Source organism: Lepus europaeus, chromosome 5 (assembly GCF_033115175.1).
Source record: "Lepus europaeus isolate LE1 chromosome 5, mLepTim1.pri, whole genome shotgun sequence".
NCBI classification, from domain to species: Eukaryota; Metazoa; Chordata; class Mammalia; order Lagomorpha; family Leporidae; genus Lepus; species Lepus europaeus.
Window position 1 is genome coordinate 16,716,808 of NC_084831.1, and position 24,841 is coordinate 16,741,648.

General features: G+C 55.2%; 2 protein-coding genes across 8 annotated transcripts in view; one reads left to right on the forward strand and one right to left on the reverse strand.

Moving 5' to 3' along the window:
• The window catches only part of KDM1A (lysine demethylase 1A), a 78,613-nt gene extending 74,348 nt beyond the window's left edge, over positions 1-4,265 (forward strand). For both annotated transcript variants that reach the window (XM_062190601.1, XM_062190602.1), the window contains 5 exons: positions 20-207; positions 496-610; positions 2,379-2,506; positions 3,018-3,164; positions 3,822-4,265. In XM_062190601.1, coding sequence (XP_062046585.1) covers positions 20-207; positions 496-610; positions 2,379-2,506; positions 3,018-3,164; positions 3,822-4,007 — 764 coding nt within the window. In that variant the 3' untranslated portion in view covers positions 4,008-4,265. The remainder of the gene's footprint in view (positions 1-19; positions 208-495; positions 611-2,378; positions 2,507-3,017; positions 3,165-3,821) is intronic.
• Positions 4,266-5,458: 1,193 nt separating this feature from the next.
• LUZP1 (leucine zipper protein 1) overlaps positions 5,459-24,841 on the reverse strand; it is a 101,219-nt gene continuing 81,836 nt past the window's right edge. For 5 of the 6 annotated variants that reach the window (XM_062190606.1, XM_062190604.1, XM_062190603.1 and 2 more), the window contains 2 exons: positions 10,342-13,510; positions 5,459-8,923 (listed from right to left, as the gene is read on the reverse strand). In XM_062190606.1, the coding sequence (XP_062046590.1) occupies positions 8,774-8,923; positions 10,342-13,392 (3,201 nt within the window). In that variant the 5' untranslated portion in view covers positions 13,393-13,510 and the 3' untranslated portion in view covers positions 5,459-8,773. Of the gene's footprint in view, positions 8,924-10,341; positions 13,511-17,020; positions 17,156-24,841 lie in introns of all 6 variants that reach the window. The other variant, XM_062190607.1, reaches the window with a different exon arrangement.

Genomic DNA, 24,841 nt, shown 5'->3' on the forward strand with positions numbered 1-24,841 from the left:
ACTGCCCCCGCCTCCCCAGGATGTGAAGTGATCGCGGTGAACACCCGCTCCACCAGTCAGACGTTCATTTACAAGTGTGACGCGGTGCTCTGCACCCTCCCCCTGGGCGTGCTCAAGCAGCAGCCGCCGGCCGTCCAGTTTGTGCCCCCGCTCCCCGAGTGGAAGACGTCCGCCGTGCAGAGGATGGGGTTCGGCAACCTGAACAAGGTATGCTCACGCCCTCCCGGGGGTGCTGGGTCTGCTCCCGGCCGCGTGCGATGCCAGGGCCGAGGCCGTCCGTTCATTGGCCTCAGGGCTGGTTCCGTTAGAAGGTGGCCAGGCAGGCGTCCGTTGTGCAAAGTGCACTCTGCAAAAAGACGGTCCTCAGGACGCATCTGTGAGAGGGTCTGGGCGTGCGCAGGGAGCAGGTTAGAGGAGACCCGGCGATTCCTGAAGGGGCTTTAAGCGGGGCTCCCCGAGCCCTGCACCCACTCATTTGCTCCTTTCTCGTGCTAGGTGGTGTTGTGTTTCGACCGGGTGTTCTGGGACCCGAGTGTCAATCTGTTCGGCCACGTTGGCAGCACAACGGCCAGCAGGGGCGAGCTCTTCCTCTTCTGGAACCTCTATAAAGGTAACTGCCCTCCGCCTCACCCTCCCTCTTCCCGAGAGCTGGGAACAGGCTGGGGTTTGCTCCATTGTGTGCCCTGTAGTTCTCTTCATTAACCCAGCAGATAATTGGTAAAGGCCCTCCTGGGAGCTGGGGATATGCGAAGAGTGCCTGCCTCCAAGGAGCTCCCAGCCCAGTGAGGGCTCCGCTGTGCAGGCCGGCAGCCACGGAGCCGGGCAGTGCGCGGGGCAGGTGCAAGGCCGGAAGCCCGGGCTACTGAAAGTGCATAAAGATCAGCTCCACAGTAGGCAGGGCCTGGGCTCCTGGGAAGCTCAGAGCCCGTGTTCACAGCTGTTTGTGTCTGATGGCCCCTGACACTCTTTGCTTCCCATAGAAGGTGTTTATGGAGCCCCTTCCTCCTGTTCAGTTCCTCTCTAGAACGGTACTGCCCTGACTGTACCTAGCTAACGAGGGTTCATTTGTCCCCGACCTGGTGCTGAGCTTAGAGAGGATTTGAAACAGACATTGTGTCTCCCGCAGCATCCGGAGGCGGTACTGTCTGGACACGTGGCTCCCCAGCTCGACACCCCCCGCCCCTTGCTGTCTCCCATAGGCAGCGTCCACCCCTCCAGGCCGCTGACTGCCAGAGGAGGCCCCACGGCCCCTGCCCCAGCCACACCGTCCAGTCCTGGCAGTGCCCGCCTCACAGCATCACAGACCTGCTTGCTTTTCCGCTGCCCACCTCCCAGTCCAAGCTGCTCTCGCCTCTCATGCCTTGGCCACCACAGATCTCCCTGTGCTGTTGTTTCTTCTTGGTTTGTTTGTTGTTGTTCATTGAGAAGCAGAGAGATGGAGCAAGAGCACTGTGCTGGCTCACTCCCCAGACTCCCCAGACGCACGTGATGGCTGGGGCTGGGCCCTCAGTCCAGATGTCCCACTCCGGGAGCCATCGCCTCTGCCCCCCAGGGCCTGCGCTGGCGGGAAGCTGGAGCCAGGGCTGGGCGCGGAGGCCGGCTCTCGGAGACGCAGGCTCTTGGCCCCAAACCGACGCTAACCCCACCCCCTGCATTTTTCTGCAGTTTGTTGACTGCCCTGCAGAAGGAGAGCGTTCCAAGTCCTTACCATGACCCTTACTAAGGCCCCTTAGCCCCTTCCTCCTTTGTCCTCTGTCCCCTACCTTCATGCCTGCTGGCCAGTCCCGAGATACCACACGCCGTTCTGCTTCAGGGCCTTCCGCGTGTGCTGTGGCCTAGGACGGGGCCATTTGTCCTTGGTTCTCCTTTCCCAGCCTGGTCTCTCCTCAGACTTCAGGCTTAGAGCTAAATGTCAGTGTTTGAGAGAGGCCTGCCGCTCCCCACATCCTGCCCCGCCCCATCCCACTGCCTTGACTCTGAATTCAAATGCCTGTATCTTCTTTTCATAGTTTTTATCACCACTCCTACTTTATACTGTGTGGTCATTGTTGCTCTGATGAACGTGTCTAGTTTGTGTCCCCGGCACCTGCTGCCACGGCTGCTCCTGTCTTGTACGTGTCGTGTTGCATGATTCTTCACCAAGTGGGGGAGCTGCGCTGCGGGCGGGCCTGGGACAGCCAGGACAGAGACGCTGCCCGCTCCCTTCGTACGCAAGGGCTGAGGCGGCTGGCTGCACTTGGCGGCAGGTGCTCTGAGTCAGGCTCCGCTCTAGGCTCCGCTCCCTCTGGCTGATCTCTGGCCGAGCGTGGCCTAGCGTCGGGGCAGTGCTGCGCCAGGAATGAGCTGGGGACCCTGGCGTTGTCCTTTCTGCTCCCTAGCTCCGATACTGCTGGCCCTGGTGGCAGGAGAAGCTGCTGGCATCATGGAAAACATAAGCGACGACGTCATTGTTGGCCGATGCCTGGCCATCCTTAAAGGCATTTTTGGTAGCAGTGCTGTGCCCCAGGTAAGTCGGTGGGTGGGCCAGCAGGGGTCCGGGATTCAGACTAAACCAGGCTCTTGATTAGCGTGGTTTCAGCCAGAGTTGGGAAGTGTGTCTGGTCTACATGAGAATTAACGTTTGGACATAGTGCCCGAGTGTGGGGTTCAGAGACGCCCCGTGGTGAGCGGCTGTGTCACACCAGCCTTGCCTCCACACAGTGTGACAAACCCCAGTGAGCAGTGGCCTGGGGGCTTCACTAGACTCAGTGCTTTTGGGTTCTTGAGCCCGTTGAAAGTCGGGAGCCTCTTAGGACCCCTGTCCCAGGAGGCACAGGGGTATTTGCTGTGAGCTCTAAGAGGATACAGGTCCAGTCCTGTGCAGATCTCTGGGTTCCCCGGGCGTGGAGGCGACCCTGCAGCCTGGCTGTGCCTCCGCGGGTTTCCCAGCAGCGTGCAGTTCCCCACCCCCCGCCCTCTGCTCTCCCACCTTTCAGAACTGACTGCTTGGTTTGGTTTGCTCATGGTTTTTCCCTTAGCCCAAGGAAACAGTGGTGTCTCGTTGGCGTGCGGATCCCTGGGCCCGGGGCTCCTATTCCTACGTCGCCGCAGGGTCGTCTGGCAATGACTATGATTTAATGGCCCAGCCAATCACTCCTGGCCCTTCGATTCCAGGAGCCCCACAGGTGAGAAACTGGCAGCTGTCCAAGGCTGTTTTGGGAAACTCGGTAAAATGTCACTGATTTTTGTTTTTTCTTCACATTTTGGTCATTCTGTCCTTGGACAGATAACCAAGAGCAGTGAGAAGAACAGTATCGTGTGTGTCTACTGTGGCTTTGTAAACCTAGGCCGTCTGCTCTTAACACACAAGGGCCCAGAGCGCTCTAAGTAACTGTCTTCCTTACTCAGCTTTCCCCCCCTAAAAATGAGACCACGTTTAATGCCCCAGTTTGTAGTGGCTTGGGACTGTTGGGGCTCGGTCCCCAGGGGCCCCGGAGAACAGCCCTGGGCCAGACCCTGGTGCAGAGAGCAGTCCGGTCCCCAGCGTCAGCCAGAGCTGAGCCTGCTCAGGCCTGGCGAGGCGGAAGTTTCCTAGGAAGCTACATGAGAGCAGGGCGCTCTGGGTGGGACGCAGAAAGCTGCTAAGAACAGATGCCGGGGCAGCGCAGAGCCGAGGCTGGGCTGTGTCGGCGTCCCGTCTCCTGGACGCCTGGGAAGATGCTTCGTGCCAGGGTGTGGTGTGGTGCTCTGAGGAACCAGCGAGGCTCAGCCTGCAAAGGCAGCTGCGCCAGCAGGAGTGAAGGTGGATCTCCAACCTGTTGTTCTCTCCCCTGCCCCGACAGCCCATCCCACGGCTCTTCTTTGCGGGGGAACACACCATCCGGAACTACCCAGCCACGGTGCACGGCGCTCTGCTGAGCGGACTGCGAGAAGCAGGAAGGATCGCGGACCAGTTCCTAGGGGCCATGTACACCCTGCCTCGCCAGGCCACGCCGGGTGTCCCCGCACAGCAGTCCCCGAGCATGTGAGACGTGCCCCGCGCCTGCCCGCCGCTGTGGGAGCAGAGCTCGCCCGGCGTCCGGCCTCGTGACCGGCTCGTGGAGCGAGCTCCTGGCTTCGCGCAGGAAGCTGCCTCCCCTTCCGCGAGGGACTTGGAGCAGAGGGAGGAACTTGCTCGTTAGCCTGCAGTTGTCCTCCCAAAGACTGAGGCGAGCAAGGGGTTAATATCTTAGTTTCATGGTGTGTGGTGTTTTTTATATTGAGAATAAATCTTCATATAAAATCGGTCCTGTTCCTTTTTCCCCTGAGGTGGAGTTGTGTGTATGGAAGACAGGGGTGTCACTCCTGGCACATCCGGCTTTGTCCTGTGGCAGTGGCAGAGGGAGAAAAGGGGTTTGGGCAGGTCAGAAGCCGAGGCTGTGGGTTCCGCAGATGGCAGTGCACCTGCTGGTGTGCGGGGCTGTGTGGTGGCTGCCGAGTGTGGAGAGGAGAGGACTTCGGCTGGGTTTTCAAGGCAAACCCAAGACCTGAAGCGAAGGTTGAGCCCCAGTCTGGCACCGTTTCCCAGGTACCCGTGTTAGCTTCCCAGTTCTGTTGATGATGCTAGGGACTGGATCTCTGGGATACACAGGGGGGAGCTCAAGGGCTTGGTAACTTACTGGATGTAACAAACTGCCACAAATTTAGTGGCTTAAAACGGTGCAAACCTAGCGTTTCAGAAGGGTCTGCGAGCGGGGTGCACCTGCTTGTCCTCGGCAGTGGCCAGCAGCTGTCCTGGCTCGTGGCCCGTCCCTCCATCCCGACCACCTCACTCCGGCCCCTGCTTCCACCCTTACACCACCTTCTCTTGTGGTCAGTGTCCAGTCTCCCTCTTGGAAGGATACTGTGGCACCAATTAGGGGCCACCTGGCTAATCCAGGGCCATTCCCTGTCCCCTCCGCACGCCCCAAGTCCCTACTCCTGCCTGCAGTGTTTGACACACACCTGTGCAACAAGCAGGCGCCGGCGCCTGACCCCGTGGGCTCGTGGCAGGTAAACTGCAGCGCTGTCCCTCCTTCCTGTAATTCGTCTAAAGGAGGCTTTAAGGACACTGCACCGGTGGTCGGTCTGACTGGGGCGCGAACGGAGGCCCTGCCCCTAGTCTTGTGCAAGTGGGAGCAATAGGAAGTCAGCTGACAGCTCCCTGTGACTGTGGGAAGGGCACGCCTGGGGTGCAGGTGCCCCGGGGCGAGCCCACCTCCCACGCTGTCCACAGCAGGCAGCCTCACAGACAGACCGTAGCGGGTTTTTCATGGTTTTTTTCCCCTTGGGGTGATTGCAAGCCTGAAAATAAAACCTGGGGCAAAGAATCAGTGGCCGATTCCAACTCCAGTTCAGATGTGTCCCCTCCCCACCTCCCCAGCTTTGGCTCCCGCTCCTCCACCATGAGTAAGTGGCTGGGTATGTCATAGAAACACAGTGAGCGTCCCACCCGCACCACGGCCTGGGCCCCACTGAGTCACTCGCACAGAGCACGTGGCAACTGGGGAGCTTTATTGGTTACACACCGTGCTGCGGAGCCAGCAGAGCTGCAGGCAGGCAGGCAGCTTCAGCCACAGGCGCCGAGGAGCCCTGAGCCACTGGGTTCCTGAGCTCTGGGTTCCTGCCGCCTTGGTCCCATGCCTGGAGCAGATGGAGAAGCTGCCGCACCTGGGACTCACTCCCGGGGCAGGGGCGAGACCAAAACACCGGCTGAGCGAGCAGGCGCGGACTGACAAGCTGACACCGCAGCAGAGCCTGCAATGCAGTAACAGAGGGCTCTTTCCTAGCCCCTCCTCGATCTTTTAAAATACAAAAAAATAGACTTTATTCTCTTAAAAATACATTCCATTCATACATGTTCTGAGCTGTGAAGCAGCAGGAGAACAGGGCCCCTTCCTGTGGTCTTGGTCGTGAGGCTTCGCGGAGAACCCTGCCCACGTGGGGTTTCCAGATCATCCCTAAAAGCAGCTCATCAGAGTGACGACCACCCACAGCCACAAAGGCAGCCGGGGGGCCCGGGCTGAGGCCCCTCCTCTACTGGGAGTGGTGACCTTGGCACTGACTTCACCAAATATCAAGAAAACCGCCCTGGCCGACAAGGCTGAGAACACTGCCGACAGCACCCTCCCACACCCTGAGACGGGCGGCCCGCGGGCAAGCTCGCCTGCGGCTGAGGCCGGAGTCCGGGCCCCACCGCACCCCTTCTACCCAGCTTGATTGCCACTAGAAGCAAAGCCAGCCACAGCGGCTTTACCCAGCGCCCTGCACGCCTCCGCCGCTGCTTTACCAGCAGGCAGAAGGCAGCAGCAGCAGGTGGGAGAGCGCAGTGCCCGGCACTCAGCAGCTGCAGTGCCAGGCAGCCCGGCCTTGCTAGGATCCCTCCCACGCCCGCACACCGGCTGGCAGGGCAGCGCCTGGCGGCAGAGGCGGCTCGTCATGAAGGGGCTGTCGGCGAGGGCAGTGGGGTATTTGGCTTGACCAAACAACTACTCAGCTACCCGGTCTCCCCTCTGGAAGCTTCCTCCAGGGACCCCTGACCGAGGCCCGGGTCCGAGTAGTCACACCGTGGCTGCTCTCCAGTAGTGTGCCTTCCAACTTTGGAATCAGAGCCAGCCTTGCCGGCCACGTGAAGCCCAGAGGACCTGCGCCTCCAGCCTCTACCTGTTATTTTCTGCAATTCTGAGGACATTTAAAAATAAAATCTATTTTACAGCGGTTCTACAAAGTGTGCAGATTAAAGAAACAAAATATCCTGAAAATAACTGTTAAAGTCAAACCCTATTGCACTCAAGATTCAAGATGGCAGCCCACAGCTGTGCCTCTTCCCCAGAGCGTCTGAGCTGCGGACACGTGGGAAGATCCAGACTTTGGCACCAGGAGCTACAGCACCAGATCCAGGGCTCCGATCCCCGAAGACGAGAGTTACCGGCGAGATCTTTGCAGGCCTGGCTCGGCGCCCTGCTGTTTCCGGCCACAGACGAGCCTGTGGCTGGCAACCACACAGCTCCGGCTGGCAACCACACAGCTCTGCGTCCCTGGAACTCTCGGGCTGCCCCGCGGTGAAGGAGAAGCAGGGGGCGGCACGGGAAGGGCCGAGCTCGGTTCAGGGCTGGGGGCGCCCGGCGGGGGCAGCAGCAGGAAGAGCTTGAGGACAGCCTCTGAGGCAGGGGTGTGGCGCAGGCAGGCCACAGAGCCCTCAGCGTGCCGAACTCCAGAACGCAGGCGGAGTCCCCGAAAGTCTGGCACAGAGGGGGCAGGAGGGATGCTGGTTCCCAGGCTGAGGGCAGGCGGGGACAACAACTTGAGAGTCGTCGGGGAATTTCAGGAGCGCGACAGACAGACCCTGGCCTGCAAGCCAGGAAAGACGGGCACTGGGCAAGGTTGGTGCCACCAGGGCTGTGGTGAGCATCCCGTCTAATCCCCACCATAGGACTCCTCTGAGCTCACCCCCAGGAGATGGAAACCCGGGAAACTAGAGACGAGCAGCCTGCAAGCCCACGCGGGCATCTACAAGAGTCGCGCACAACCCTCAGGTTCAAGGCCCTTCCGGACCTGGACCTGCCCATGGGAGGACAGCTCCCCCGAGGTCGCACAGCAGGGAAGGAATGCGCGGGGGCGGGGCGGGGGCGGGGCCAGGAGGCAGTAGTGTCTTTTCACTAAGGCTGTTTAGAGAGGGGATCCCGTCTGTGAACTAGGAAAACGCTACAGAGAAAGCAGTAAGGAGCGCAGGCGGCCTTGCAGGGCCCCTTGGCACTGGTGGAGGGACCTGGCCCATTTCCATCTGTGGCTTCCGGAAAGGTTTGCTGCATTTTACCCTCTGGGTGTGGCCCCTCCTCCAGTGAGAAGTCTGTAGGAATGCATCAGCTTGGTAAAGTGCACGCCTCCCCCAACGAGGGAGGGAGGAGGAGGACCAGGAGGGCCAACGCAGGGAGCTGCTGCTTGTGGAGTGACAGGAAGTCGCTGCTTCCTCGCATGACCGCCCTCGCTGGGCGGGTCCCAGAAGGCAGCGGGTGCTGGGTCAGGCCCAGCAGAGTCCCGGGATTTTCCCAAGGTGGAAATGATGACGTCGGCCTGGAGTCTCGGCTGCTGGAGAGCGAGAAGGCGATGTCAGCAGCAACACTGGCGCCCAGGGAGCGACGCACGAGGCGCTGTGCACTTGTGGGTGCTCTTGGAAGGTGAGCAGAGCTGGGGGTGACGTCATTCCAATGCATGCTCTGCCCCCAGGAGGCAGTGGTCAGCCAGGGGCCAGGCCAGGGAAGCTTCGCACTAATGGGTCGCACAGACCCCCGCTGCTAGAGTCAGGGGGAGGAACTCCAAGAGGAGAAGGCATGGAGCCGGCGGCTGCGGGGTCTTAGGTACCTGGGCCCTTTGGGCAGACACGGAGTGACCTGGAGGTGGAGAGCAGAGGCACAGAGGAGGGGCTGCTCTGTGACAGACAGAACCCACCCAGGGGCAGAGGAGCTTCCACTGCTGGTTTGCCCTCGCAGGTTTCTGTGGCTCCCCATGGGGGGGGTCAGAGCGGTCCATGCTACCTGGGGGACAAGAAGAGAGGACTCGTGCATCAGAAGGCTGGGCCTGGGTGGGCGGCTGGCTTACGGTCTCTGGTCCCCTCTGGCCGACCAGAAACATTACCTGAGCCATCGCCTGGCTCTCCAGCAGTCTCCCAGCCAGGGCCGTGTGTCCAGCCTGGTTAGCCAGCCTTGGATCCTTCACAGGGCAGGAAGGGGGACGCGCGGAGAAGCAGGAGTGGGGACAGCAGGCTGACCGAGCTGGCTCAGTTGTCCTCAGCACTGGGCCTGCTGGGCCGTCCTCGCCCAGGCTCCAGCAGCCCCTGCGTCGAAGGCGTCTCAGACCGATCCAGGGCCTGTGCTGAATGGTTGTGCAGCCGTCTGTAGACACTCAGTGTGGAGTCTTCCCCTTCCTCCTGTGCCAAGAAATGACCCCGTGAGCCGTGGGGGCCTGCAGTGCGGAGCCAGAACCCTCGCTTCCCACAACAGCCTCCACCCTGGCAGATCGAGGCAGACCAGCGCTTAACTGCAGACAGACGTCAGCCAATCAGAAAGTCCCTTGGCAATCAGCTGCTGGCCTGGAAGCCCCAAGCTGGGAGCCACCAGGGTGGACTGGGACTCGGAACCGAACAGGCGCCCGAAGTCGGGCCGGCAGGTCAGGTCTCGGGTCCCGCGCGCCCAGGTGGAGGGCAGGGGCTCCCCAGCTCGCGTGCCTCCCCAGTCCCCGCTCCTACCCCAGCGCCTGTGTTCTCTAGGGTGTTCCAAAGGGACCGGAATGCTCCTCTTCCTCCCCACGACTCCTGTCCTCGAATGCTGCCTTTTCGCTGTTCTCCCATGCCCGTGGAGATCAGAGTAACACGGGTATGAGCAGAGAGAGACGGGAATCTAGACTGAACCCCAGCTCTTCCTGAAATCACCTGGGTGACCTGGGCAAGGGAGTCAGACAATATTTGCTTCGAGGGCTGAGCAAGGGACTAGATCTAAGAGGGGGCGAGGAAGAACCTCAGGCAGGAAGCGCCCTGTCCACGCCCTGGAGGCCTTTCCACATTAACACTCAAACGTCAAAGGCAGCGGCATGAGGGTGCAGGTCTTCCATCCCAAGCTGCACCCTACACGATGCCCGGGGGCTCCCTGCACCCTGACCCTCAGATACGACCCCTGGCTGTGGAGTTCTGTCCCGTGATGCACTGAAGTGACCCAGCCCTGCCTGGGACTAAGGATATGACGGGTGCACGGCTGCCTTGACTTCCCATTTGCGTCTACAGCTTCAGAGGCCGGCCCAGCGTGAGCTGCAGCTCAGCCCGCTCCCCACCAAGGGCGCACTCTGAAACCGCCCGCGCTTTTCCTGAGTTCACGTTCCTGATTCCCACTTTCCAGGAGCTTCCGGAGACCACCCCTCCACGTGGGCAGCCCGCAGGTCTGCTGGCCGAGGCAGCCCAAGAACCTGCTTCCCTGGCCCTCGGCTCCGCACGCAAGGAGGGTGGTGGGCCCCCTCCCTTCACCTGGCGGCCACAGGCAGGGCTGCCCCGACAAGCCAAGGCGACAGAGGCCAGGTTTCCTTTCTGTGGGAACTTCACTGATGAGAGCAACACAGAAAAGACATTTTCTACTTCCTATAATAAATTTCCAAATAAAATTGTAGGAAGTCGAGCTACTCTCTATCAAGGACCCTCTTTAACCCAGGCGCCTCTCCTGATCTTCCACACCTCTCTGAGCTGCGCAGTTCTACCCAGTGTTTCCCAGCGACAGATCCCAGAACCCCGGGTCACACAGACCAGGGTGGAGAGGAGGAGAAAGGCAGAGGGAGAGGAGGGGAGAAGGCAATGGGACTCACTGTGCCCGCCGAGTGGTTCCAGGCCGCAGCCGTGACGGCATCTCCGAGCCGGTTCTGCCGGAGGAGCACCTCGGACGCCGTGAGGCTGCTCTGGGTCCTCCTGGAGCAGAGCTCAGGGGCGTCCTGGGCGCTCCCGCCCCTGCGGGTGCCCTGCTCCAAGAGGCAGGACGTGGGCTGCTCGGAGAAGTCTGTGCAGGACCTCTGGGTGTAGGCGTTGGCAGCTTCTACGTGTTTCCCTACTCGCGCTGGGGGGTCTTCCAGAGATTTCAAGTCTCGCCTGCTCTTCCAGGCATTCCGCACGGTGACGTGCCTGGCGTCAGCGGAGCCCACCTCCGATGGCGCACTGTGGCTTTTCCACCTGCTGGTCTCCGCCGGCGGGGCCTGGCTGTTCCTGTCCCCGGAGTCCAGCGGCTTGATGAGGATGCTGCTCCGAGAGACGACTGTTTCGGAGCGGTTCTTTGGGGACCCGTCGCCTGCTCTTTCAGCTTCCGTGAGCTGCAGCGTGAGGTCGTGCTTGTGAAGGGAGAGCTCAAAGGGGGAGCTGACGTGGTTGCCCGCCGACGTGAGCTCCAGCCCGACGTGGATGTTGCTGGTGGCCGTGTGCCTCTCCCTCGGGGCCTCCGCCAGGGAGGCCCTGGGGCTGCCACTGTCCGAGGGGTAGATGGTGATGCTGCTGGTCACTTTGCTGGGCCCCGGTTTGGAGGCGAGTTTCTGCTTCTCCGTGGCCTCTGCTCCCGCCCCTCCCATGACCTTCTTCACGTCCTTGTCGACGATGACGGGTTTGATGACGGCCCTGGAGCGCAGGGCCTCCCTGGGGCTGAAGGGCCCCTGGCTCTTCACCTCGGCACCGTTGGCGTTCGCCGCGTCCGTGGCGTTGGCGGAGGCTCTGACGGGCTTCCCGGATTCGTTTTCTGTCCCCACGTCCTTCTCGTTCTCAAACAGGGAGGTCCTAGGTCCCCCTCGGGGTTTGGCCTTTTCTCTCGAGCTGGGCTGTGCGCGCGGCTCCGGCTCTGGCGTGATGGTTGTGTTCACCAGCTTGGCGGTGACGAGAGACACGGAGTCCAGGTCATCGTCCGAGTCGGCCTTCTCTCCGCCGCCGTGCTTCACGATGCGGCACCGCAGGGCTTCGTGCTGACTGCCGTCGCCCAACAGCACGGCCACGGGGGCCTCGGCCCCTTCTTTATTTGGCGTTGAGAAGCCCGGCAGGATGCTCTCCTGGCTTCTGGAGCTGTAAGGATACTTGGATAAAACGGGGGCCTTGGGGTGCGGGGCACTGCCGTCGGCCTCCAGGCCATTGGCTGCCTTCTTCCCCTTGGCGAGCCCCTCCGAGGAGGGCCTCCGCGACGGGGCCAGCGCTGCCACGGCCTTGGCAGGGCCGGAGTCCGCGGCCTGCACTCCCGGGCCCGCGCTGCCGGGCACCTTTCCCCTCTTCCCAAAGCCAGCCTCGCAGGGCGGGTCGGCAGCCTTGTCCGCTCTGCCCCCCGTGTCGTTGGGGACAGACCCATGGACGTGATCGCTGAACGTGCGTGTGGCCTTCTCTACTTTTCCCTTCAGCCCGCTCTCGGCGCCCGGCCTGGGAGTTCCCTTCCAGGCCCTGCCGTGCTCCTGAGCAGCCGGCGGGTAGCGGCTGAGGACCGACGGCTGCTCCCTGGACTTCTTGCCCTCGCTCGCAGAGGAGCCCGGCGCCGCCCGGTCTTCAGTCCGCCTTGCCTCCTGGGCGCCCCCGTCTGGACCGGCCCCCGCGTGGGAAGCTTTGGCTGCCCTCCTGTGGGCGACGGCGGGCGAGGAAGCCTGCCTGTTGTTCAGGGCAGAGTTCTCGTTGTTGGGAGCAAACTCCTTGTTGCGGAGCCTCTCTCGCTTATGCTGGGGAGACAGTTCCCGGGCCGGGGGCCGGAGCACGGCCGCCTCGCCCCCCTGGCCTCTAGGCTTAGTCCGCTCGGGCCTGCCCTTGCCAGGCAGGAAGGCGTCCTCCCCGGCCACCTCCCCGTTGCCGAGCTCCTTCTGCTTGATCTGCAGCCTGATCTCCTCCAGCTGGCTGGCCAGCATCTTGTTCTTGTTCTGTTCACTCAGGTAGCTGTCCTGCAGGTCGTTGTTCTTGGCCCTCATCTTCTTCAGCTCTTCTTCCAGAGACTCGAAATGTCTGATCTGCGTCTTGAGTCTCTCGATCTCCTGGTTGAGGTCCTGGACTTTGTTGTCTTCCTGGTTCCGGTTCTTTTCGTTTTCCGCTCTGTTTCTCGTCTCGTTCTCCACCTGCTTCAGGTAGTCCAGCGCGCCCTTGCGCCGCGCCTCCTTGGACGGCAGCGGGGCCGGGACGCCGTCCTCGATCCGCAGGTCGCTGCGGTCCAGGAGGTTGGAGGCGTTCCTTGCGTGCTCTCGGTGCATTTTCTTGTTCTGCTCCAGTTTCTGAGTGAGCTCCTTTATCAGCTTCTCGTTCTCCTTCTCCTTCTCGTTCAGGTACTTCCGCTCGCTGACGAAGCTCAGGGTTAACGCCTTCAGCTTCTCCAGCTCCGACGCTAGACTCTGCTCGGTCTTGTCCAGGCGGTCCTCGGACGACTCCAGCTCCCTCACCTTGCCTCGCAGCATCTCCAGCTCAGAGGAGATCTTCTTGGTCAGGTTCCGCTCCTCGTTCAGGCTCAGGCAGAGCTGCGTGCAGTCGTTCTTACTCCTGCTGAAGGCCTCCTCCAGCTTCTCCAGGTCAGCCATCCGCTTCTGGAGCCGCTCGACCTCGGCTCGCAGCTCGCGGGTGAGCTTCTCCTCCTCTTCCAGCTTCTCCTTCATCAGCTGACACAGATCCTCCGCCCTCTTGATCTCCTCGTCTTTGCCCTCGATCTTCAGCACCCGCTGGCGCAGCGCCTCGATGTCGGCCAGCATGCTGGAGCCGCCGCCCTCCGCCTGGATCACCTTGTCCTGCAGCTCCAGGAGCTCGTCCTCCGCCTTCTGCAGGCTCTTCGTGGCCTCCTCCAACTCATCCAGGCGGCGGCTCAGGCTCTGCAACTTAAACCGCAGGTGGCGGCTGGACGCGGCGTCCTTGTAACCTGCAAGTTCCGCCATGTCTACTGCCAGGCAGCGGGGCTCCCAGAGGCAGCCAGTTCCCCTCGGAGGGCCGGGAAACGGTTACCTCTCTCTTGGCACCCACAACTTCCCTTGCCAGCCGGACACCATGGTCGGTCTACAAAGGAAAGTGGAAAGCACGTCAGTCAACCAGCCTACGGCCATCCCAGCTCCCCCCTGTGATCCTGTGCCTGCGACACAGCAGGAGCTCAAGTCTCTTGAACAAAGAAACTTGAAGAAATTTGCTTGAGAAACCCGCGTGCTTTACGGCAGACACTGGGCTCATGTCCAGTCGCAGCCTAATGCACAGTGCCACGGCAGGAAGACCCACAGGCAGCCTCACCCTCGTGACCTGGCCCTCCGCATAGCTCAGGAGAGTCATCCACCTTCCTACAAGTCATTAACTAAGTTAACCAAGTCTCAGTGTTACCTAGCTATACAATGGAGATGATTAAAAATGAGAATCTTGGGGCCAGCACTGTGGCATAGCAAGTAAAGCTGCCGTCTGTAGTACCAGCATCCCACATGGGTGCAGGTGCGTGTCCCGGCTGCTCCTCCTCTGATCCAGCTCTCTGCTAGGTCCTGGGAAAGCAGTAGAGGGTGGCCCAAGTCCTTGGGCCCCTGCACCTCCGTGGGAGACCTGGAAGAAGCTCCTGGCTCCTGGCTTCAAATCGGCCCAGTTCCAGCTGTTGCGCCCCACTGGGGAGTGAACCATTGGATGGAAGACACCTCTCTCTCTCTCTCTCTCTCTCTCTCTCTGCCTCTCCTCTTCTCTCCTCTCTCTGTATAACTCTGACTTTCAAATAAATAAATCTTAAAAAAAAAAAAAAATTTATTGCCGGCAGCGCGGCCCAATAGGCTAATCCTCCGCCTTGCGGCGCCGGCATACCAGGTTCTAGTCCCGGTCGGGGCACCGGATTCTGTCCTGGTTGCCCCTCTTACAGTCCAGCTCTCTGCTGTGGCCCGGGAGTGCAGTGGAGGATGGCCCAAGTCCTTGGGCCCTGCACCCCATGGGAGACCAGGAGAAGCACCTGGCTCCTGCCATCGGATCAGCGCGGTGTGCCGGCCGCGGCGGCCACTGGAGGGTGAACCAACGGCAAAGGAAGACCTTTCTCTCTGTCTCTCTCTCTCACTGTCCACTCTGTCAAAAAAAAAAAAAAAAAAAGAAAGAAAGAGGTTATAGGGGTCGATGCTGTGGCTTAATGAGTGAAGCCACCCCATCCCACATGGGCACTGGTTTGAGTCCTGGCTGCTCTACTTCTGATCCAGCTCCCTGCTAATGTGCGTGGGAAAGCAGCGGACGATGGTACAAGTCCTTGAACCTCTGCACCCATGTGGGAGACCCAGAAGTTCCTGGCTCCAGCCTGGCCCAGTTCTAACTGTTGTGGCTACTTGGGGAGTGAATCAGCAAATGGAAGACCGACTGAGCTCTCTCTCTCTGCCTCTCCTTTGCTTTAACTCTTTCAATACATAAACAAATCTTTGTTTAAAAAAAGGTTAAGGGCCGGCGCCGTGGCTCAACAGGCTAATCCTCCGCCTTGTGGCGCCGGCACACCGGGTTCTAGTCCCAGTTGGGGCGCCAGATTCTGTCGGTTGCCCCTCTTCCAGGCCAGCTCTCTGCTATGGCCTGGGAGTGCAGTGGAGGATGGCCCAAGTGCTTGGGCCCTGCACCCCATGGGAGACCAGGAGAAGCACCTGGCTCCTGGCTATGGATCAGCGTGGTGCACCGGCTGCAGCGCACTGGCCGCAGCAGCCACTGGGGGATGAACCAACGGAAAAAAGGAAGACCCTTCTCTCTGTCTCTCTCACTGTCCACTCTGCCTGTCAAAAAAAGAAAAAGAAAAGAAAAAGAAAAATAAGAAGGAATGGTAAGCAAACAAATTAACCCCAATAAGCACTGGCCCAGTTAAATAATAAAAATTAACAGTGTGGGACACAAAAACCAAAACGGAACTAAAACACCAGACAAGGGAGCAGCGCTGTGGCACAGCAGGTAAAGCTGCCGCCTGCAGTGCCGGCATCCATATGGGCACTGGTTTCGAGACCCAGCTGGGCCGCTTCCGATCCAGCTCTCTGCTAGGTCCTGGGGAAGCAGAAGAAGATGGCCCAAGTCCTTGGGCCCCTGCACCTGCATGGGAGACCCGGAGGAAGCTTCTGGCTCCTGGCTTTGTGCTGGCTCAGCTCCGGCCGTTGCGGCCACCTGGGGAGTGAACCAGCAGATGGAAGACCTCTCTCTCTCTGTCTCTCCTTCTGTGTAATTCTTTCAAATAAGTAAATAAATCTTTAAAAAAGAAAAAGAGAAGAACACCAGCAGCAATAACTTTCAAATCATGAGGAAGAGGGGCGGGCGTGTGGCACCGCCGGTTAAGCTACTGCTGGCGATGCCCAGCATCCCGTACTGCAGTGGCAGCGCACGTCTTGGCTGCTCTGCTTCTGATCCCGCTCCCTGCTAAAGCGCCTGGGTAAGCAACAGCAGACGGCTCCAGTAACTCAACGCCAACAACTATGCGGGAGACCCAAACGGGGTTCCTGGATCCTGGCTCCTGGCTTCACCTTGGCCCAGACCTGGCTGTTGCAGCCCTTTGAAGAGTAAAGCCGGTGGATGGAAGAGCGCTCGCTCGCTCTCTCTCTCTCACTCTTTCAAATAAATTTAAAAAATCTTTAAAAAGTTATAATTAACTTTACATATTATTAAGAATAGATGTTTTTCACAGGTCTGATGAGGAAAGACCTAATATCCAGAATATATAAGGAATTTCTACAACTTCATTAACAAAATAACCTAATTTTAAAATGGACAGAGCTGGGCCAGTGTTGTGGCGTAATGGATAAAGCCCCCACCTGCAGTGCTGGCATCTCAATTGGGCGCCGGTTTGAATCCCGTCTGCTCCACTTCTGAACCAGTTCTCTGTTATGGGCTGGGAAAGCAGTGGAAGATGGCCCAAGTCCTTGGGCTCCTGCACCCACGTGGGAGACCCAGAAGAAGCTCCTGGCTCCTGGCTTTGGATCAGCGCAGCTCCAGCTGTTGCAGCCAATTGGGGAGTGAACCAGCAGATGGAAGCCCTCTCTCTCTCCCTCTCTCTGCCTCTCCTCTCTCTGTGTAACTCTTTCAAATAAATAACAGATCTTTAAAGAAAAAAAAAAAAAAAGGATAGTGGACACAAATCTTTCTCCAAGGGTGACACACAAATGGTCCACAAGCATATGGAAAGGCACTCAACACCACTCATCATTAGGGAAATACAAATCAAAACCAGGAGGCACAAAGTGTTAACTCGTGAGCAACATCAATGCCTGGATCTAAAGGACATGCAGAGCAACTTCATCCGGTAACAGAACTCCCCTTCTGTTCAAGCTGGGGAGAAATTCACCAAGACAGACCACAGGACACACCCCCTTTGAGAGTAGTGTGTGTGTGTGTGTGTGTGTGTGTGTGAGAGAGAGAGAGAGGGAGGGAGAGGGAGGGAGGGAGGGAGGGAGGGAGGGAGGGGAGCAGATCTTCCATCCACTGGTTCACTCCCCAAATGTTTTCAACAGCGAGGACTGGGCCAGGCTGACGCCAGCAGACAGAAACTCCATCTAAACCTCCCACGTGGGTGGCAGGAACCCAAGCATTTGGGGCCCTCACCTGCCGCCTCCTGGGCTCGCTAGCAGGAAACAGGTTCAGAAGCAGAGATGAGGATTCGACCACAGGAACTCCAACACGGGATGAGCTTCACCCACTGTGCCACAATGCCCCCACCACAGGACACACTTTAACAATCTAAAAACAATAATCACACACTTATGCTCTCGGACCACAACAGAATTAAACCAGAAGTCAGTAACAGAAAGATAGCTGGAAAATCCCCATACAGGTGGGAAATTAAACATATTTCTAGGGGCCAGTGCTGTGGCGTAGCAGATAAAGCCGCTGCCTGCAGTGCCAGCACCCCATATGGGCATGCTGGTTCGAGTCCCAGCTGCTCCACTTCTGACCCAGCTCTCTACTGGGAAAGCAGTAGAAGATGGCCCAAGTCCCTGCACCCGCGTGGGAAACCCAGAAGAAGCTCCTGGCTCCTGGCTTCGGATCGGCCCAGCTCCAGCAGTTGCAGCCATTTGGGGAGTGAACTAGCAGATTGAAGACATTCCCCCACCTCTCTCTGCCTCTCTGTAAATCTGCCTTTCAAATAAATAAATAAATCTTTAAAAATAAATAAATAAACCTACTTCTAAATAACACAATGGTCAAAGAAGAAAACAAATTTTAAAATATTTTGCAATGAAACTAAAAATACTACTTATTAAAATTTGTGGAATGTAGCTAAATAATTGCCTACAAGGGCTGGCACTGTGGTGCAGTAGGCTAAGCCTCTCTGCCTGTGGCACCGGCATCCCATATGGGCACCGGTTCTAGCCCTGGCTGCTCCTCTTCTGATCCAGTGCTCTCTGCTAATGGCCTGGGAAAGGTATGGAAGATGGCCCAAGCATTTGGGCCCCATACCTTCATGGGAATCCCGGAAGAAACTCCTGGTTCCTGGCTTCGGCCAAGCCCAGCCCTGGCCACTGCGGCCATTTGAGGAGTGAATCAGAAGATCAAAGATCACTCTGTCTCTGTCTTGGCTCTCTCTAACTCTGCCTTTCAATTAAATCAATCAATAAATCTTTTTCTAAAGAAGATATAAATTACTAATATCAGAAATGAAAAGAGAATATCACTATAGATCCCATGGACATAAATAAAAAGAAATATTATGAACTCTATGACTGCATATTGAAATGGACTAGTTTCTCAAAAGTTACCATCCGCCAAACCTCATATATAAGCAATCTAAACAGGTCTGAATCTCATCTTTAAATTTAATCAACAATTATTAAGCTTCCAAAACAGGATGTACCAGGCCCAGACAGGGTCACTGGTAAACTCTACCAAACATTTAAGGAGAAAATTATACCAATTTTCTACAATTTCTTCCAGGAAACAGAAGTAGATGGCCTGCATTACCCTCATAACAAAACCAAAGACATTACAAGAAAACCACAGATCAGTATCTCTCATGAACACAGATACAAGTGGTTTTTTTAATAATCTCTTTTTTTCTTTTTCAGGTTTATTTTATTTATTTGAAAGACAGAAAGACAGAGAGAAAGGGAGAGACAAGACAGAGATCTTCCATGCACTGGTTCATTCCCAAATGGCTGCAAAGGCTGATGCCGAGCCAGGCAGAGAGAAGCCAGGAACCTAGAACTCCACCCAGATCTCCCACGTGGGTGCAGGGGCCCAGTACTTGGTCATCTTCCATCGCCTTCCCATGCGCATGTAGCAGGGAGCTGCACGGGAAGAAAGTGGAGCAGCCAGCTTGCAAACTGGTGCTCCAGCATGGGTGCAGGTGTTGTAGGTGGGGGCTAACCCACTCTGCCACAACACTGACCCAGATACAAAAACCTTTTAAGAAGAGTAAATCAAATCCAACCATGTATATAAAGAATTATAAGCCACAACGAACTAGGATTTACCCCAGATATGCAAAGCTGGTTCAACATTCAAAAATCAAATGATGTGATTATCACATTAGTAGGCTAAAGAAGAAAAATAACATGATCACATCCATAGAGCAGAAAGTGCATTTGACAAAATCCATCACTTAGCATAAAACCTCTCACCAACCTGGGAACAGAGGGAAACTTCCTCATCTTGATACCAAAAAAAAAAAAAAAAAAATCTACAGTTGACACCACACTTACTGGTGATAAACTCAGTTTCTTACTACAATTAAGAAAAAGGTAAAGATGTCTTCTCTCAGTACTCTTTCCCAATACTGTCCAGAAACCCTAGCTTATGCAATAAGAAATAAAATATATATTATTTGGAAAGGAAGAAATAAGACTTTCTGTGTGTCAATGACATGACTGTCTATGTAGAAAATCCAAAAGAAGAGGCAAAAAGGCCATGTTGGAACTAAGTAATTACAGCAAGGTTGGAGGACACAAGGTCAATATATGATAAAGTCAGTCACTTTCCTAAATACCAGCAAGAAACAACTGAAATTTAAGATAAATACCATGGGGGCCGGCGCTGTGGCTCAGTGGGTTAAAGCCCTGGCCTGAAGTGCCGGCATTCCATATGGGCGCCAGTTCAAGACCTGGCTGCTGCACTTCCCATCCAGCTCTCTGCTTTGGCCTGGGAAAGCAGTACAAGATGGCCCAAGTCCTTGGGCCCCTGCCTCCACATGGGAGACCTGGAAGAAGCTCCTGGCTCCTGGCTTCGGATCAGCACAGCTCTGGCCGTTGTGGTCAATTGGGGAGTGACCCAGCGGATGGAAGACCTCTCTCTCTGCTTCTCTTCTCTCTGTATAACTCTGACTTTCAAATAAATAAATAAATCTTAAAATAAAAAGATAAATGCCATGTACATAGCATGCCAAAATATGAAATACTTAGTTGTGAATCTAAAAAATATACAAGATCTCTCTCTATATATATACATACACAAAGCTTGAGTGTGCAAACTACAAAACAGATGAAAGATATCTAAGACGAGCTAAATGAACAGATTTCCATATTCAGGGGAAGACTATCTTGTCAAGACGTCAGTTCTTCACAACTTGACTTATAGATTCAACACAATCCCAGCAAGTTATTTTGTGGAAATCAACAAACTGATTCTAACGTTTATCTGGTAAGCCAAAAGACCCAACATAAACAACCCAATAATGAAGAACAAAGTTGGAGGACTGATACAACCTGACTTCAAGATCTACTGCAACACTACGGAATGCAAACAGTGCACACTGCAGAATGCATAGACCAACATCAGTGGATCAGAATGAGGACCAGAAACAGATCCACATAAACACAGTCACTGGATCTTCGAGAAAGAAGCGAGAGCGATACAACAAAGACAGTTTTTCCTACAACCTATGTTGGGAATGAACATCCATGCGGCAAAAAATGAATCTAGGTGTAGGTGTTCGTCCGAGGTGGTTTGCCACACCTGCATCTCACGTCAGAGCACGTGGTCCACGTCCTGGCTGCAGTGCCCAATTCCAACTTCCTGCTAACGCAGATCCTGGGAGGCAGCAGGAGATGGCTTAAGTAGCTGGGGGTCCCTGCTACCCATGTGAAGACCTGGATTTAGTTCTTGGCTCCTCACTTTGGCCTTGGCCCAGTCCCAGCCACTGCGGTCATTTTGGGGAGTAAACCGATAGTTACGAATATGCTCTCTGCCTCTCAAATAAATAAATGCTTTAAGACAGGACTGGGGAATGTCCGGCCGCCGTATACAAAATCATCTGGTCTGGCCTTGCTAAGGCAAATGCAGGCAGGACTGGAAATTCCATAAATCTAGAGCAGGCTTTTTTTTTTTTTTTTTTTTTTTTTTTTTTTGGACAGGCAGAGTGGATAGTGAGAGAGAGACAGAGAGAAAGGTCTTCCTTTTTGCTGTTGGTTCACCCTCCAATGGCTGCTGCAGCCGGTGCATCGGTGCATCAGAGCAGGCTAATTTTAAGTTGATAATTTTGTATGGTCCATAAATGATGTTATAAATATACAAATGGCCCTTGGCAGAAAAAAGGGCCCCCATCCCCACTTTGAGAAGAAAAAAAGTCTAGATCTAGGGCTTACGCCCTTGACAAAAATTAACTCAGAATAGACCATAGACTTAAATGCAAAATCAAAAACTTCAAGAGGACAACAGAAAACCTCAGTGACCTTGGGGATGTTAATCACGTCCTTGATATTACAGCCAAGGGCGATCTGTAACTGACAGCTGGACATCTTTAAAATGGAAGACTTCTGCTGGGCAAAACTCAGACTGCGAGAAAATGTCTGCACAAGACATCCGGCAACAGGCTCACTCGGAACACACAAAGAACTCTGAAAACTCAACAAGAAAACAAAACACAATTTTCAAATGGGCAAAGACCTAAACAAACACCTTACCAAAGAAGATACACAGATGGCAAATAAGCTGCATATACAACGATGCTCAGCACCACGTGTCATTCTGGACCTCAAATTACAACCCTGAACCATCGCCACACACCTCCTAAAACGGCCCCGGTCCGAGCCCTGCTGCAGACGTAAAGCAGCAGCGCCCTTCTCACGCGCTGGGGAGCGTGCGCTGCGAGGCCGGTCTGGCAGTTTCCTACACGATTCAACTACTCTCACCACACACCCAGCAATCGCACTACTGGTGTCTGCCCGGCTGAGGTGAAAACTTGCGTCTGCACAAAAGCCTGCATGTGGATGTCACAGCAGCTCTATTCATTCACACCTGCCCAAACTGGAGGCTACCAAGGTTCCTTCACTAGATGAATGGGCAAACTGGTATATCTAAGCGCTAGAATATTAATATTATTCAGTGCTAAAAAGACGTGAGCTCCCAGGAGCCCTAAAAACCACAGAGGAACCTTAAACATAGATTATTTAGTGAAAAGAAACCAATCTGAAAAGGATACATACTGTGTAATTCCAACAATATGACATTCTGGAAAAAGCAAAACTACGGGGATGTTAAAAGGATCAGTTCCCAGAAGAGAGGGGAAAGAAAAGGATGTCACAGAGGGTTTCTAAGGTGGTAAAACGCTCTGTGTGCTATAATTATGGGTACATGTTGCTAAACGTTTGTCCAAACCCACAGAACATACACCATCTAGAGTAATAGAAACCATGGGTTTGGGTGATAATGATATATGAAGACCTAAAAACAAGATAAGGATCAATACACCTGCGTGGCTACAGACAGACCACACAGAACGAGGAGAGGGAGAGCGGAAAGACCACACAAGATGCAGCTGCGGTAACCCAGGCGGGAGAAGCAGTTAGACTTCTGACCACGGACAGGTAAGACCCCAGGATTACTCAGACCACAGATGGTGTGTGAGACAAGGAACGATAGACGACTCCAAGGCTGCCGGCCTGAGTTTGCGGAAGCCTGGCGCTGTCGTCAATTGGAATGGGAATGAGTACAGACGGAGCAGTGCGGAGAGAAAGGTCGGGACTTTCCTTTAGGACAGACCACTTGTGAGAGGTGTAGGCGTCGTCCAAACACAGACTACAGAATGGATGGGTCAGGGGAGATACGACTCTGTGAGTCAACAGGTGGTTTATGGAACCATGAACTGAATGAGTTTGCTAAGAAAGTGTGTGAATAGAGAAAAGACGACTAAGACCTGAGCCCCAAGGTGGCCAATACGTCTGTGGTCAGAGATGTAGAAGAACCAGGAAAGGAAGCAAGGCAAGGTCGGTGAGAAAATGGCAGACTGGGAGAATGCATGGTGATTGCTGAAAGCCAGTAAAAAAAGCGTTTCAAGGAAAAGGAGTGATCACTTGTGTCACGTGAACTGCTGGTTCACGCAGATGGAGACAGCTCGGACCGCTGAACTGAACACCGTGCAGATCACTCTGACAAGAGCAACTCTGCTGAAGCAGGAATGGGAGAGCTGTACCAGAATGAGTTTAAGATTGCAAATAGCGGCCGGCGCCGTGGCTCAACAGGCTAATCCTCCACCTTGCAGCGCCGGCACACCGGGTTCTAGTCCCAGTTGGGGCGCCAGATTCTATCCCGGTTGCCCTTCTTCCAGGCCAGCTCTCTGCTATGGCCCGGGAAGGCAGTGGAGGATGGCCCAAGTGCTTGGGCTCTGCACCCGCATGGGAGACCAAGAGAAGCACCTGGCTCCTGCCTTCAGATCTGCGTGATGCGCAGGCCGCAGCGGCCATTGGAGGGTGAACCAATGGCAAAAAGGAAGACCTTTCTCTCTGTCTCTCTCTCTCTCACTATCCACTCTGTCAAAAAAAAGATTGCAAATAGCAGATGAACTGGAAAAAGCAAAGATTAGATGATTTTTTTATTTTTTAAAAAGACTTATTTATTTTGAAAGCATTGAAGAGAAAAGGAGAGACAGAGTTCTTCCATCTGCTGGTTCACTCTCCAGATAGCCCCAACAGCCAGGGCTGAGCCAGGCCAAAGCCAGGAGCCAGGAGCTTCATCTGGGTTTTCATTGTTGGTGGTAGGGACCCAAGCACTTGGGCGATCTTCCCGTGCTTTTCCCAGGCCATGAGAAGGGACTTGAATCAGAAGAATAGCTGGGACACAAACTGGCTTCCAAATGGGATGCTGGTTTCACAGGCAGCAGTTTTACCAGCTACACCACAACACTGACCCCTACATGATTTTTTTTTAAAGATTTACTTTATTTATTTGAAAAGCAGAGTTGGGGGGGGGGGGGCTGGGAGGGAGACAGCAAGAGAGAGATCTTCCATCTGCTGGTTCACCTGGTTCACTCCCCAAATGGCTGCAAGAGCCAGGGCTGGCCCAGACCACAAGCAAGAGCCAGAAGCTTCACCTGGGTCTCCCATGTGGGTCATGGGCCCAAGCACTCGGGCCACCCTCTGCTGCTTTTCCCAGGCCGTTGGCAGGGAGCTGGATCAGAAGTGGAGCAGCTGAGACCTGAACCTACATTCATATGAGATGCAGGCACTGCAGGCGGTGGCTTTACCTGCGAGGTCACAGCACCAGCCCCCACCTACATGATTTTTTTAATTTTGCTGAAAAGCAGAGCAAATAAATGGGAAGGTAGCTGTTAGAGGAAAAAAATAGTTTTATTTTTTGAAGTTGGGGGGAAAGCATGTTATACTGATAGAATATGATCCAGGAAAAAGGAAATTTTGACAAGTTACAAAAAAGAGAAAACCTTAAGACCTGTTTTTGAGTGGAACACAGAGAACAGGGCTCTGAGGAAGGATACAGAGTTCATCTAAAGTAACAGGCAGGAAGTCAGAACAGGGGGTTCTGGTGGGAAATCGAGTCTGGTGGAAATTCTCTTCTGATGGTCTTTACCTTCTCACTGAAGTAGGGCAAGGAAAAGCTGAGAACAAAAGAAAAACAGCTGAAAAATGCCAAATGGCAATTCTTTTCAACCCCAAGAGTGCGTCCACTGGCCGCACTATCAGCCTACAGCCACCAGATGGAGCTACGCTCATCTCTTGAAAAACAGTGCTGGTCGGTAACTGGAAACACCAAGCCTCCCAGCCCCTCTTCACTCTGCTGCTCTGGGTCCATCTTCCTCTCCATCTACCCTTGATTCTTCTGAGCTTCCTTTCTCTTTTCCCTAACCTACATGCTTCCTCAGTATCAAAATGGACAGAAAAAGAATCCTTATTACACATTTTTATAAAGAAACCTTTCCCCATTCTCTTCCACGTCTCCTACTTGGAGAGTCGCATACAAAAACTCTCACCTTTGGCTTTCTGCCTGGTAGTACGGTAAAGACCTCATCAATGCACACATCAGGTGGAGGAGAAGGGCGCTGGACCAACTGTGGGCCACAAACCAATCTCATCTACTTTTAAAAAAACTCTTCTTTGTCTTATTTGAGAAGCAGAGATGAGAGAGAGAAAAACACTCTCATCTACTGGTTCACTCCTCAAATGCCCGGCCCCATAAAGCAATTTTAAATGATATGTGATA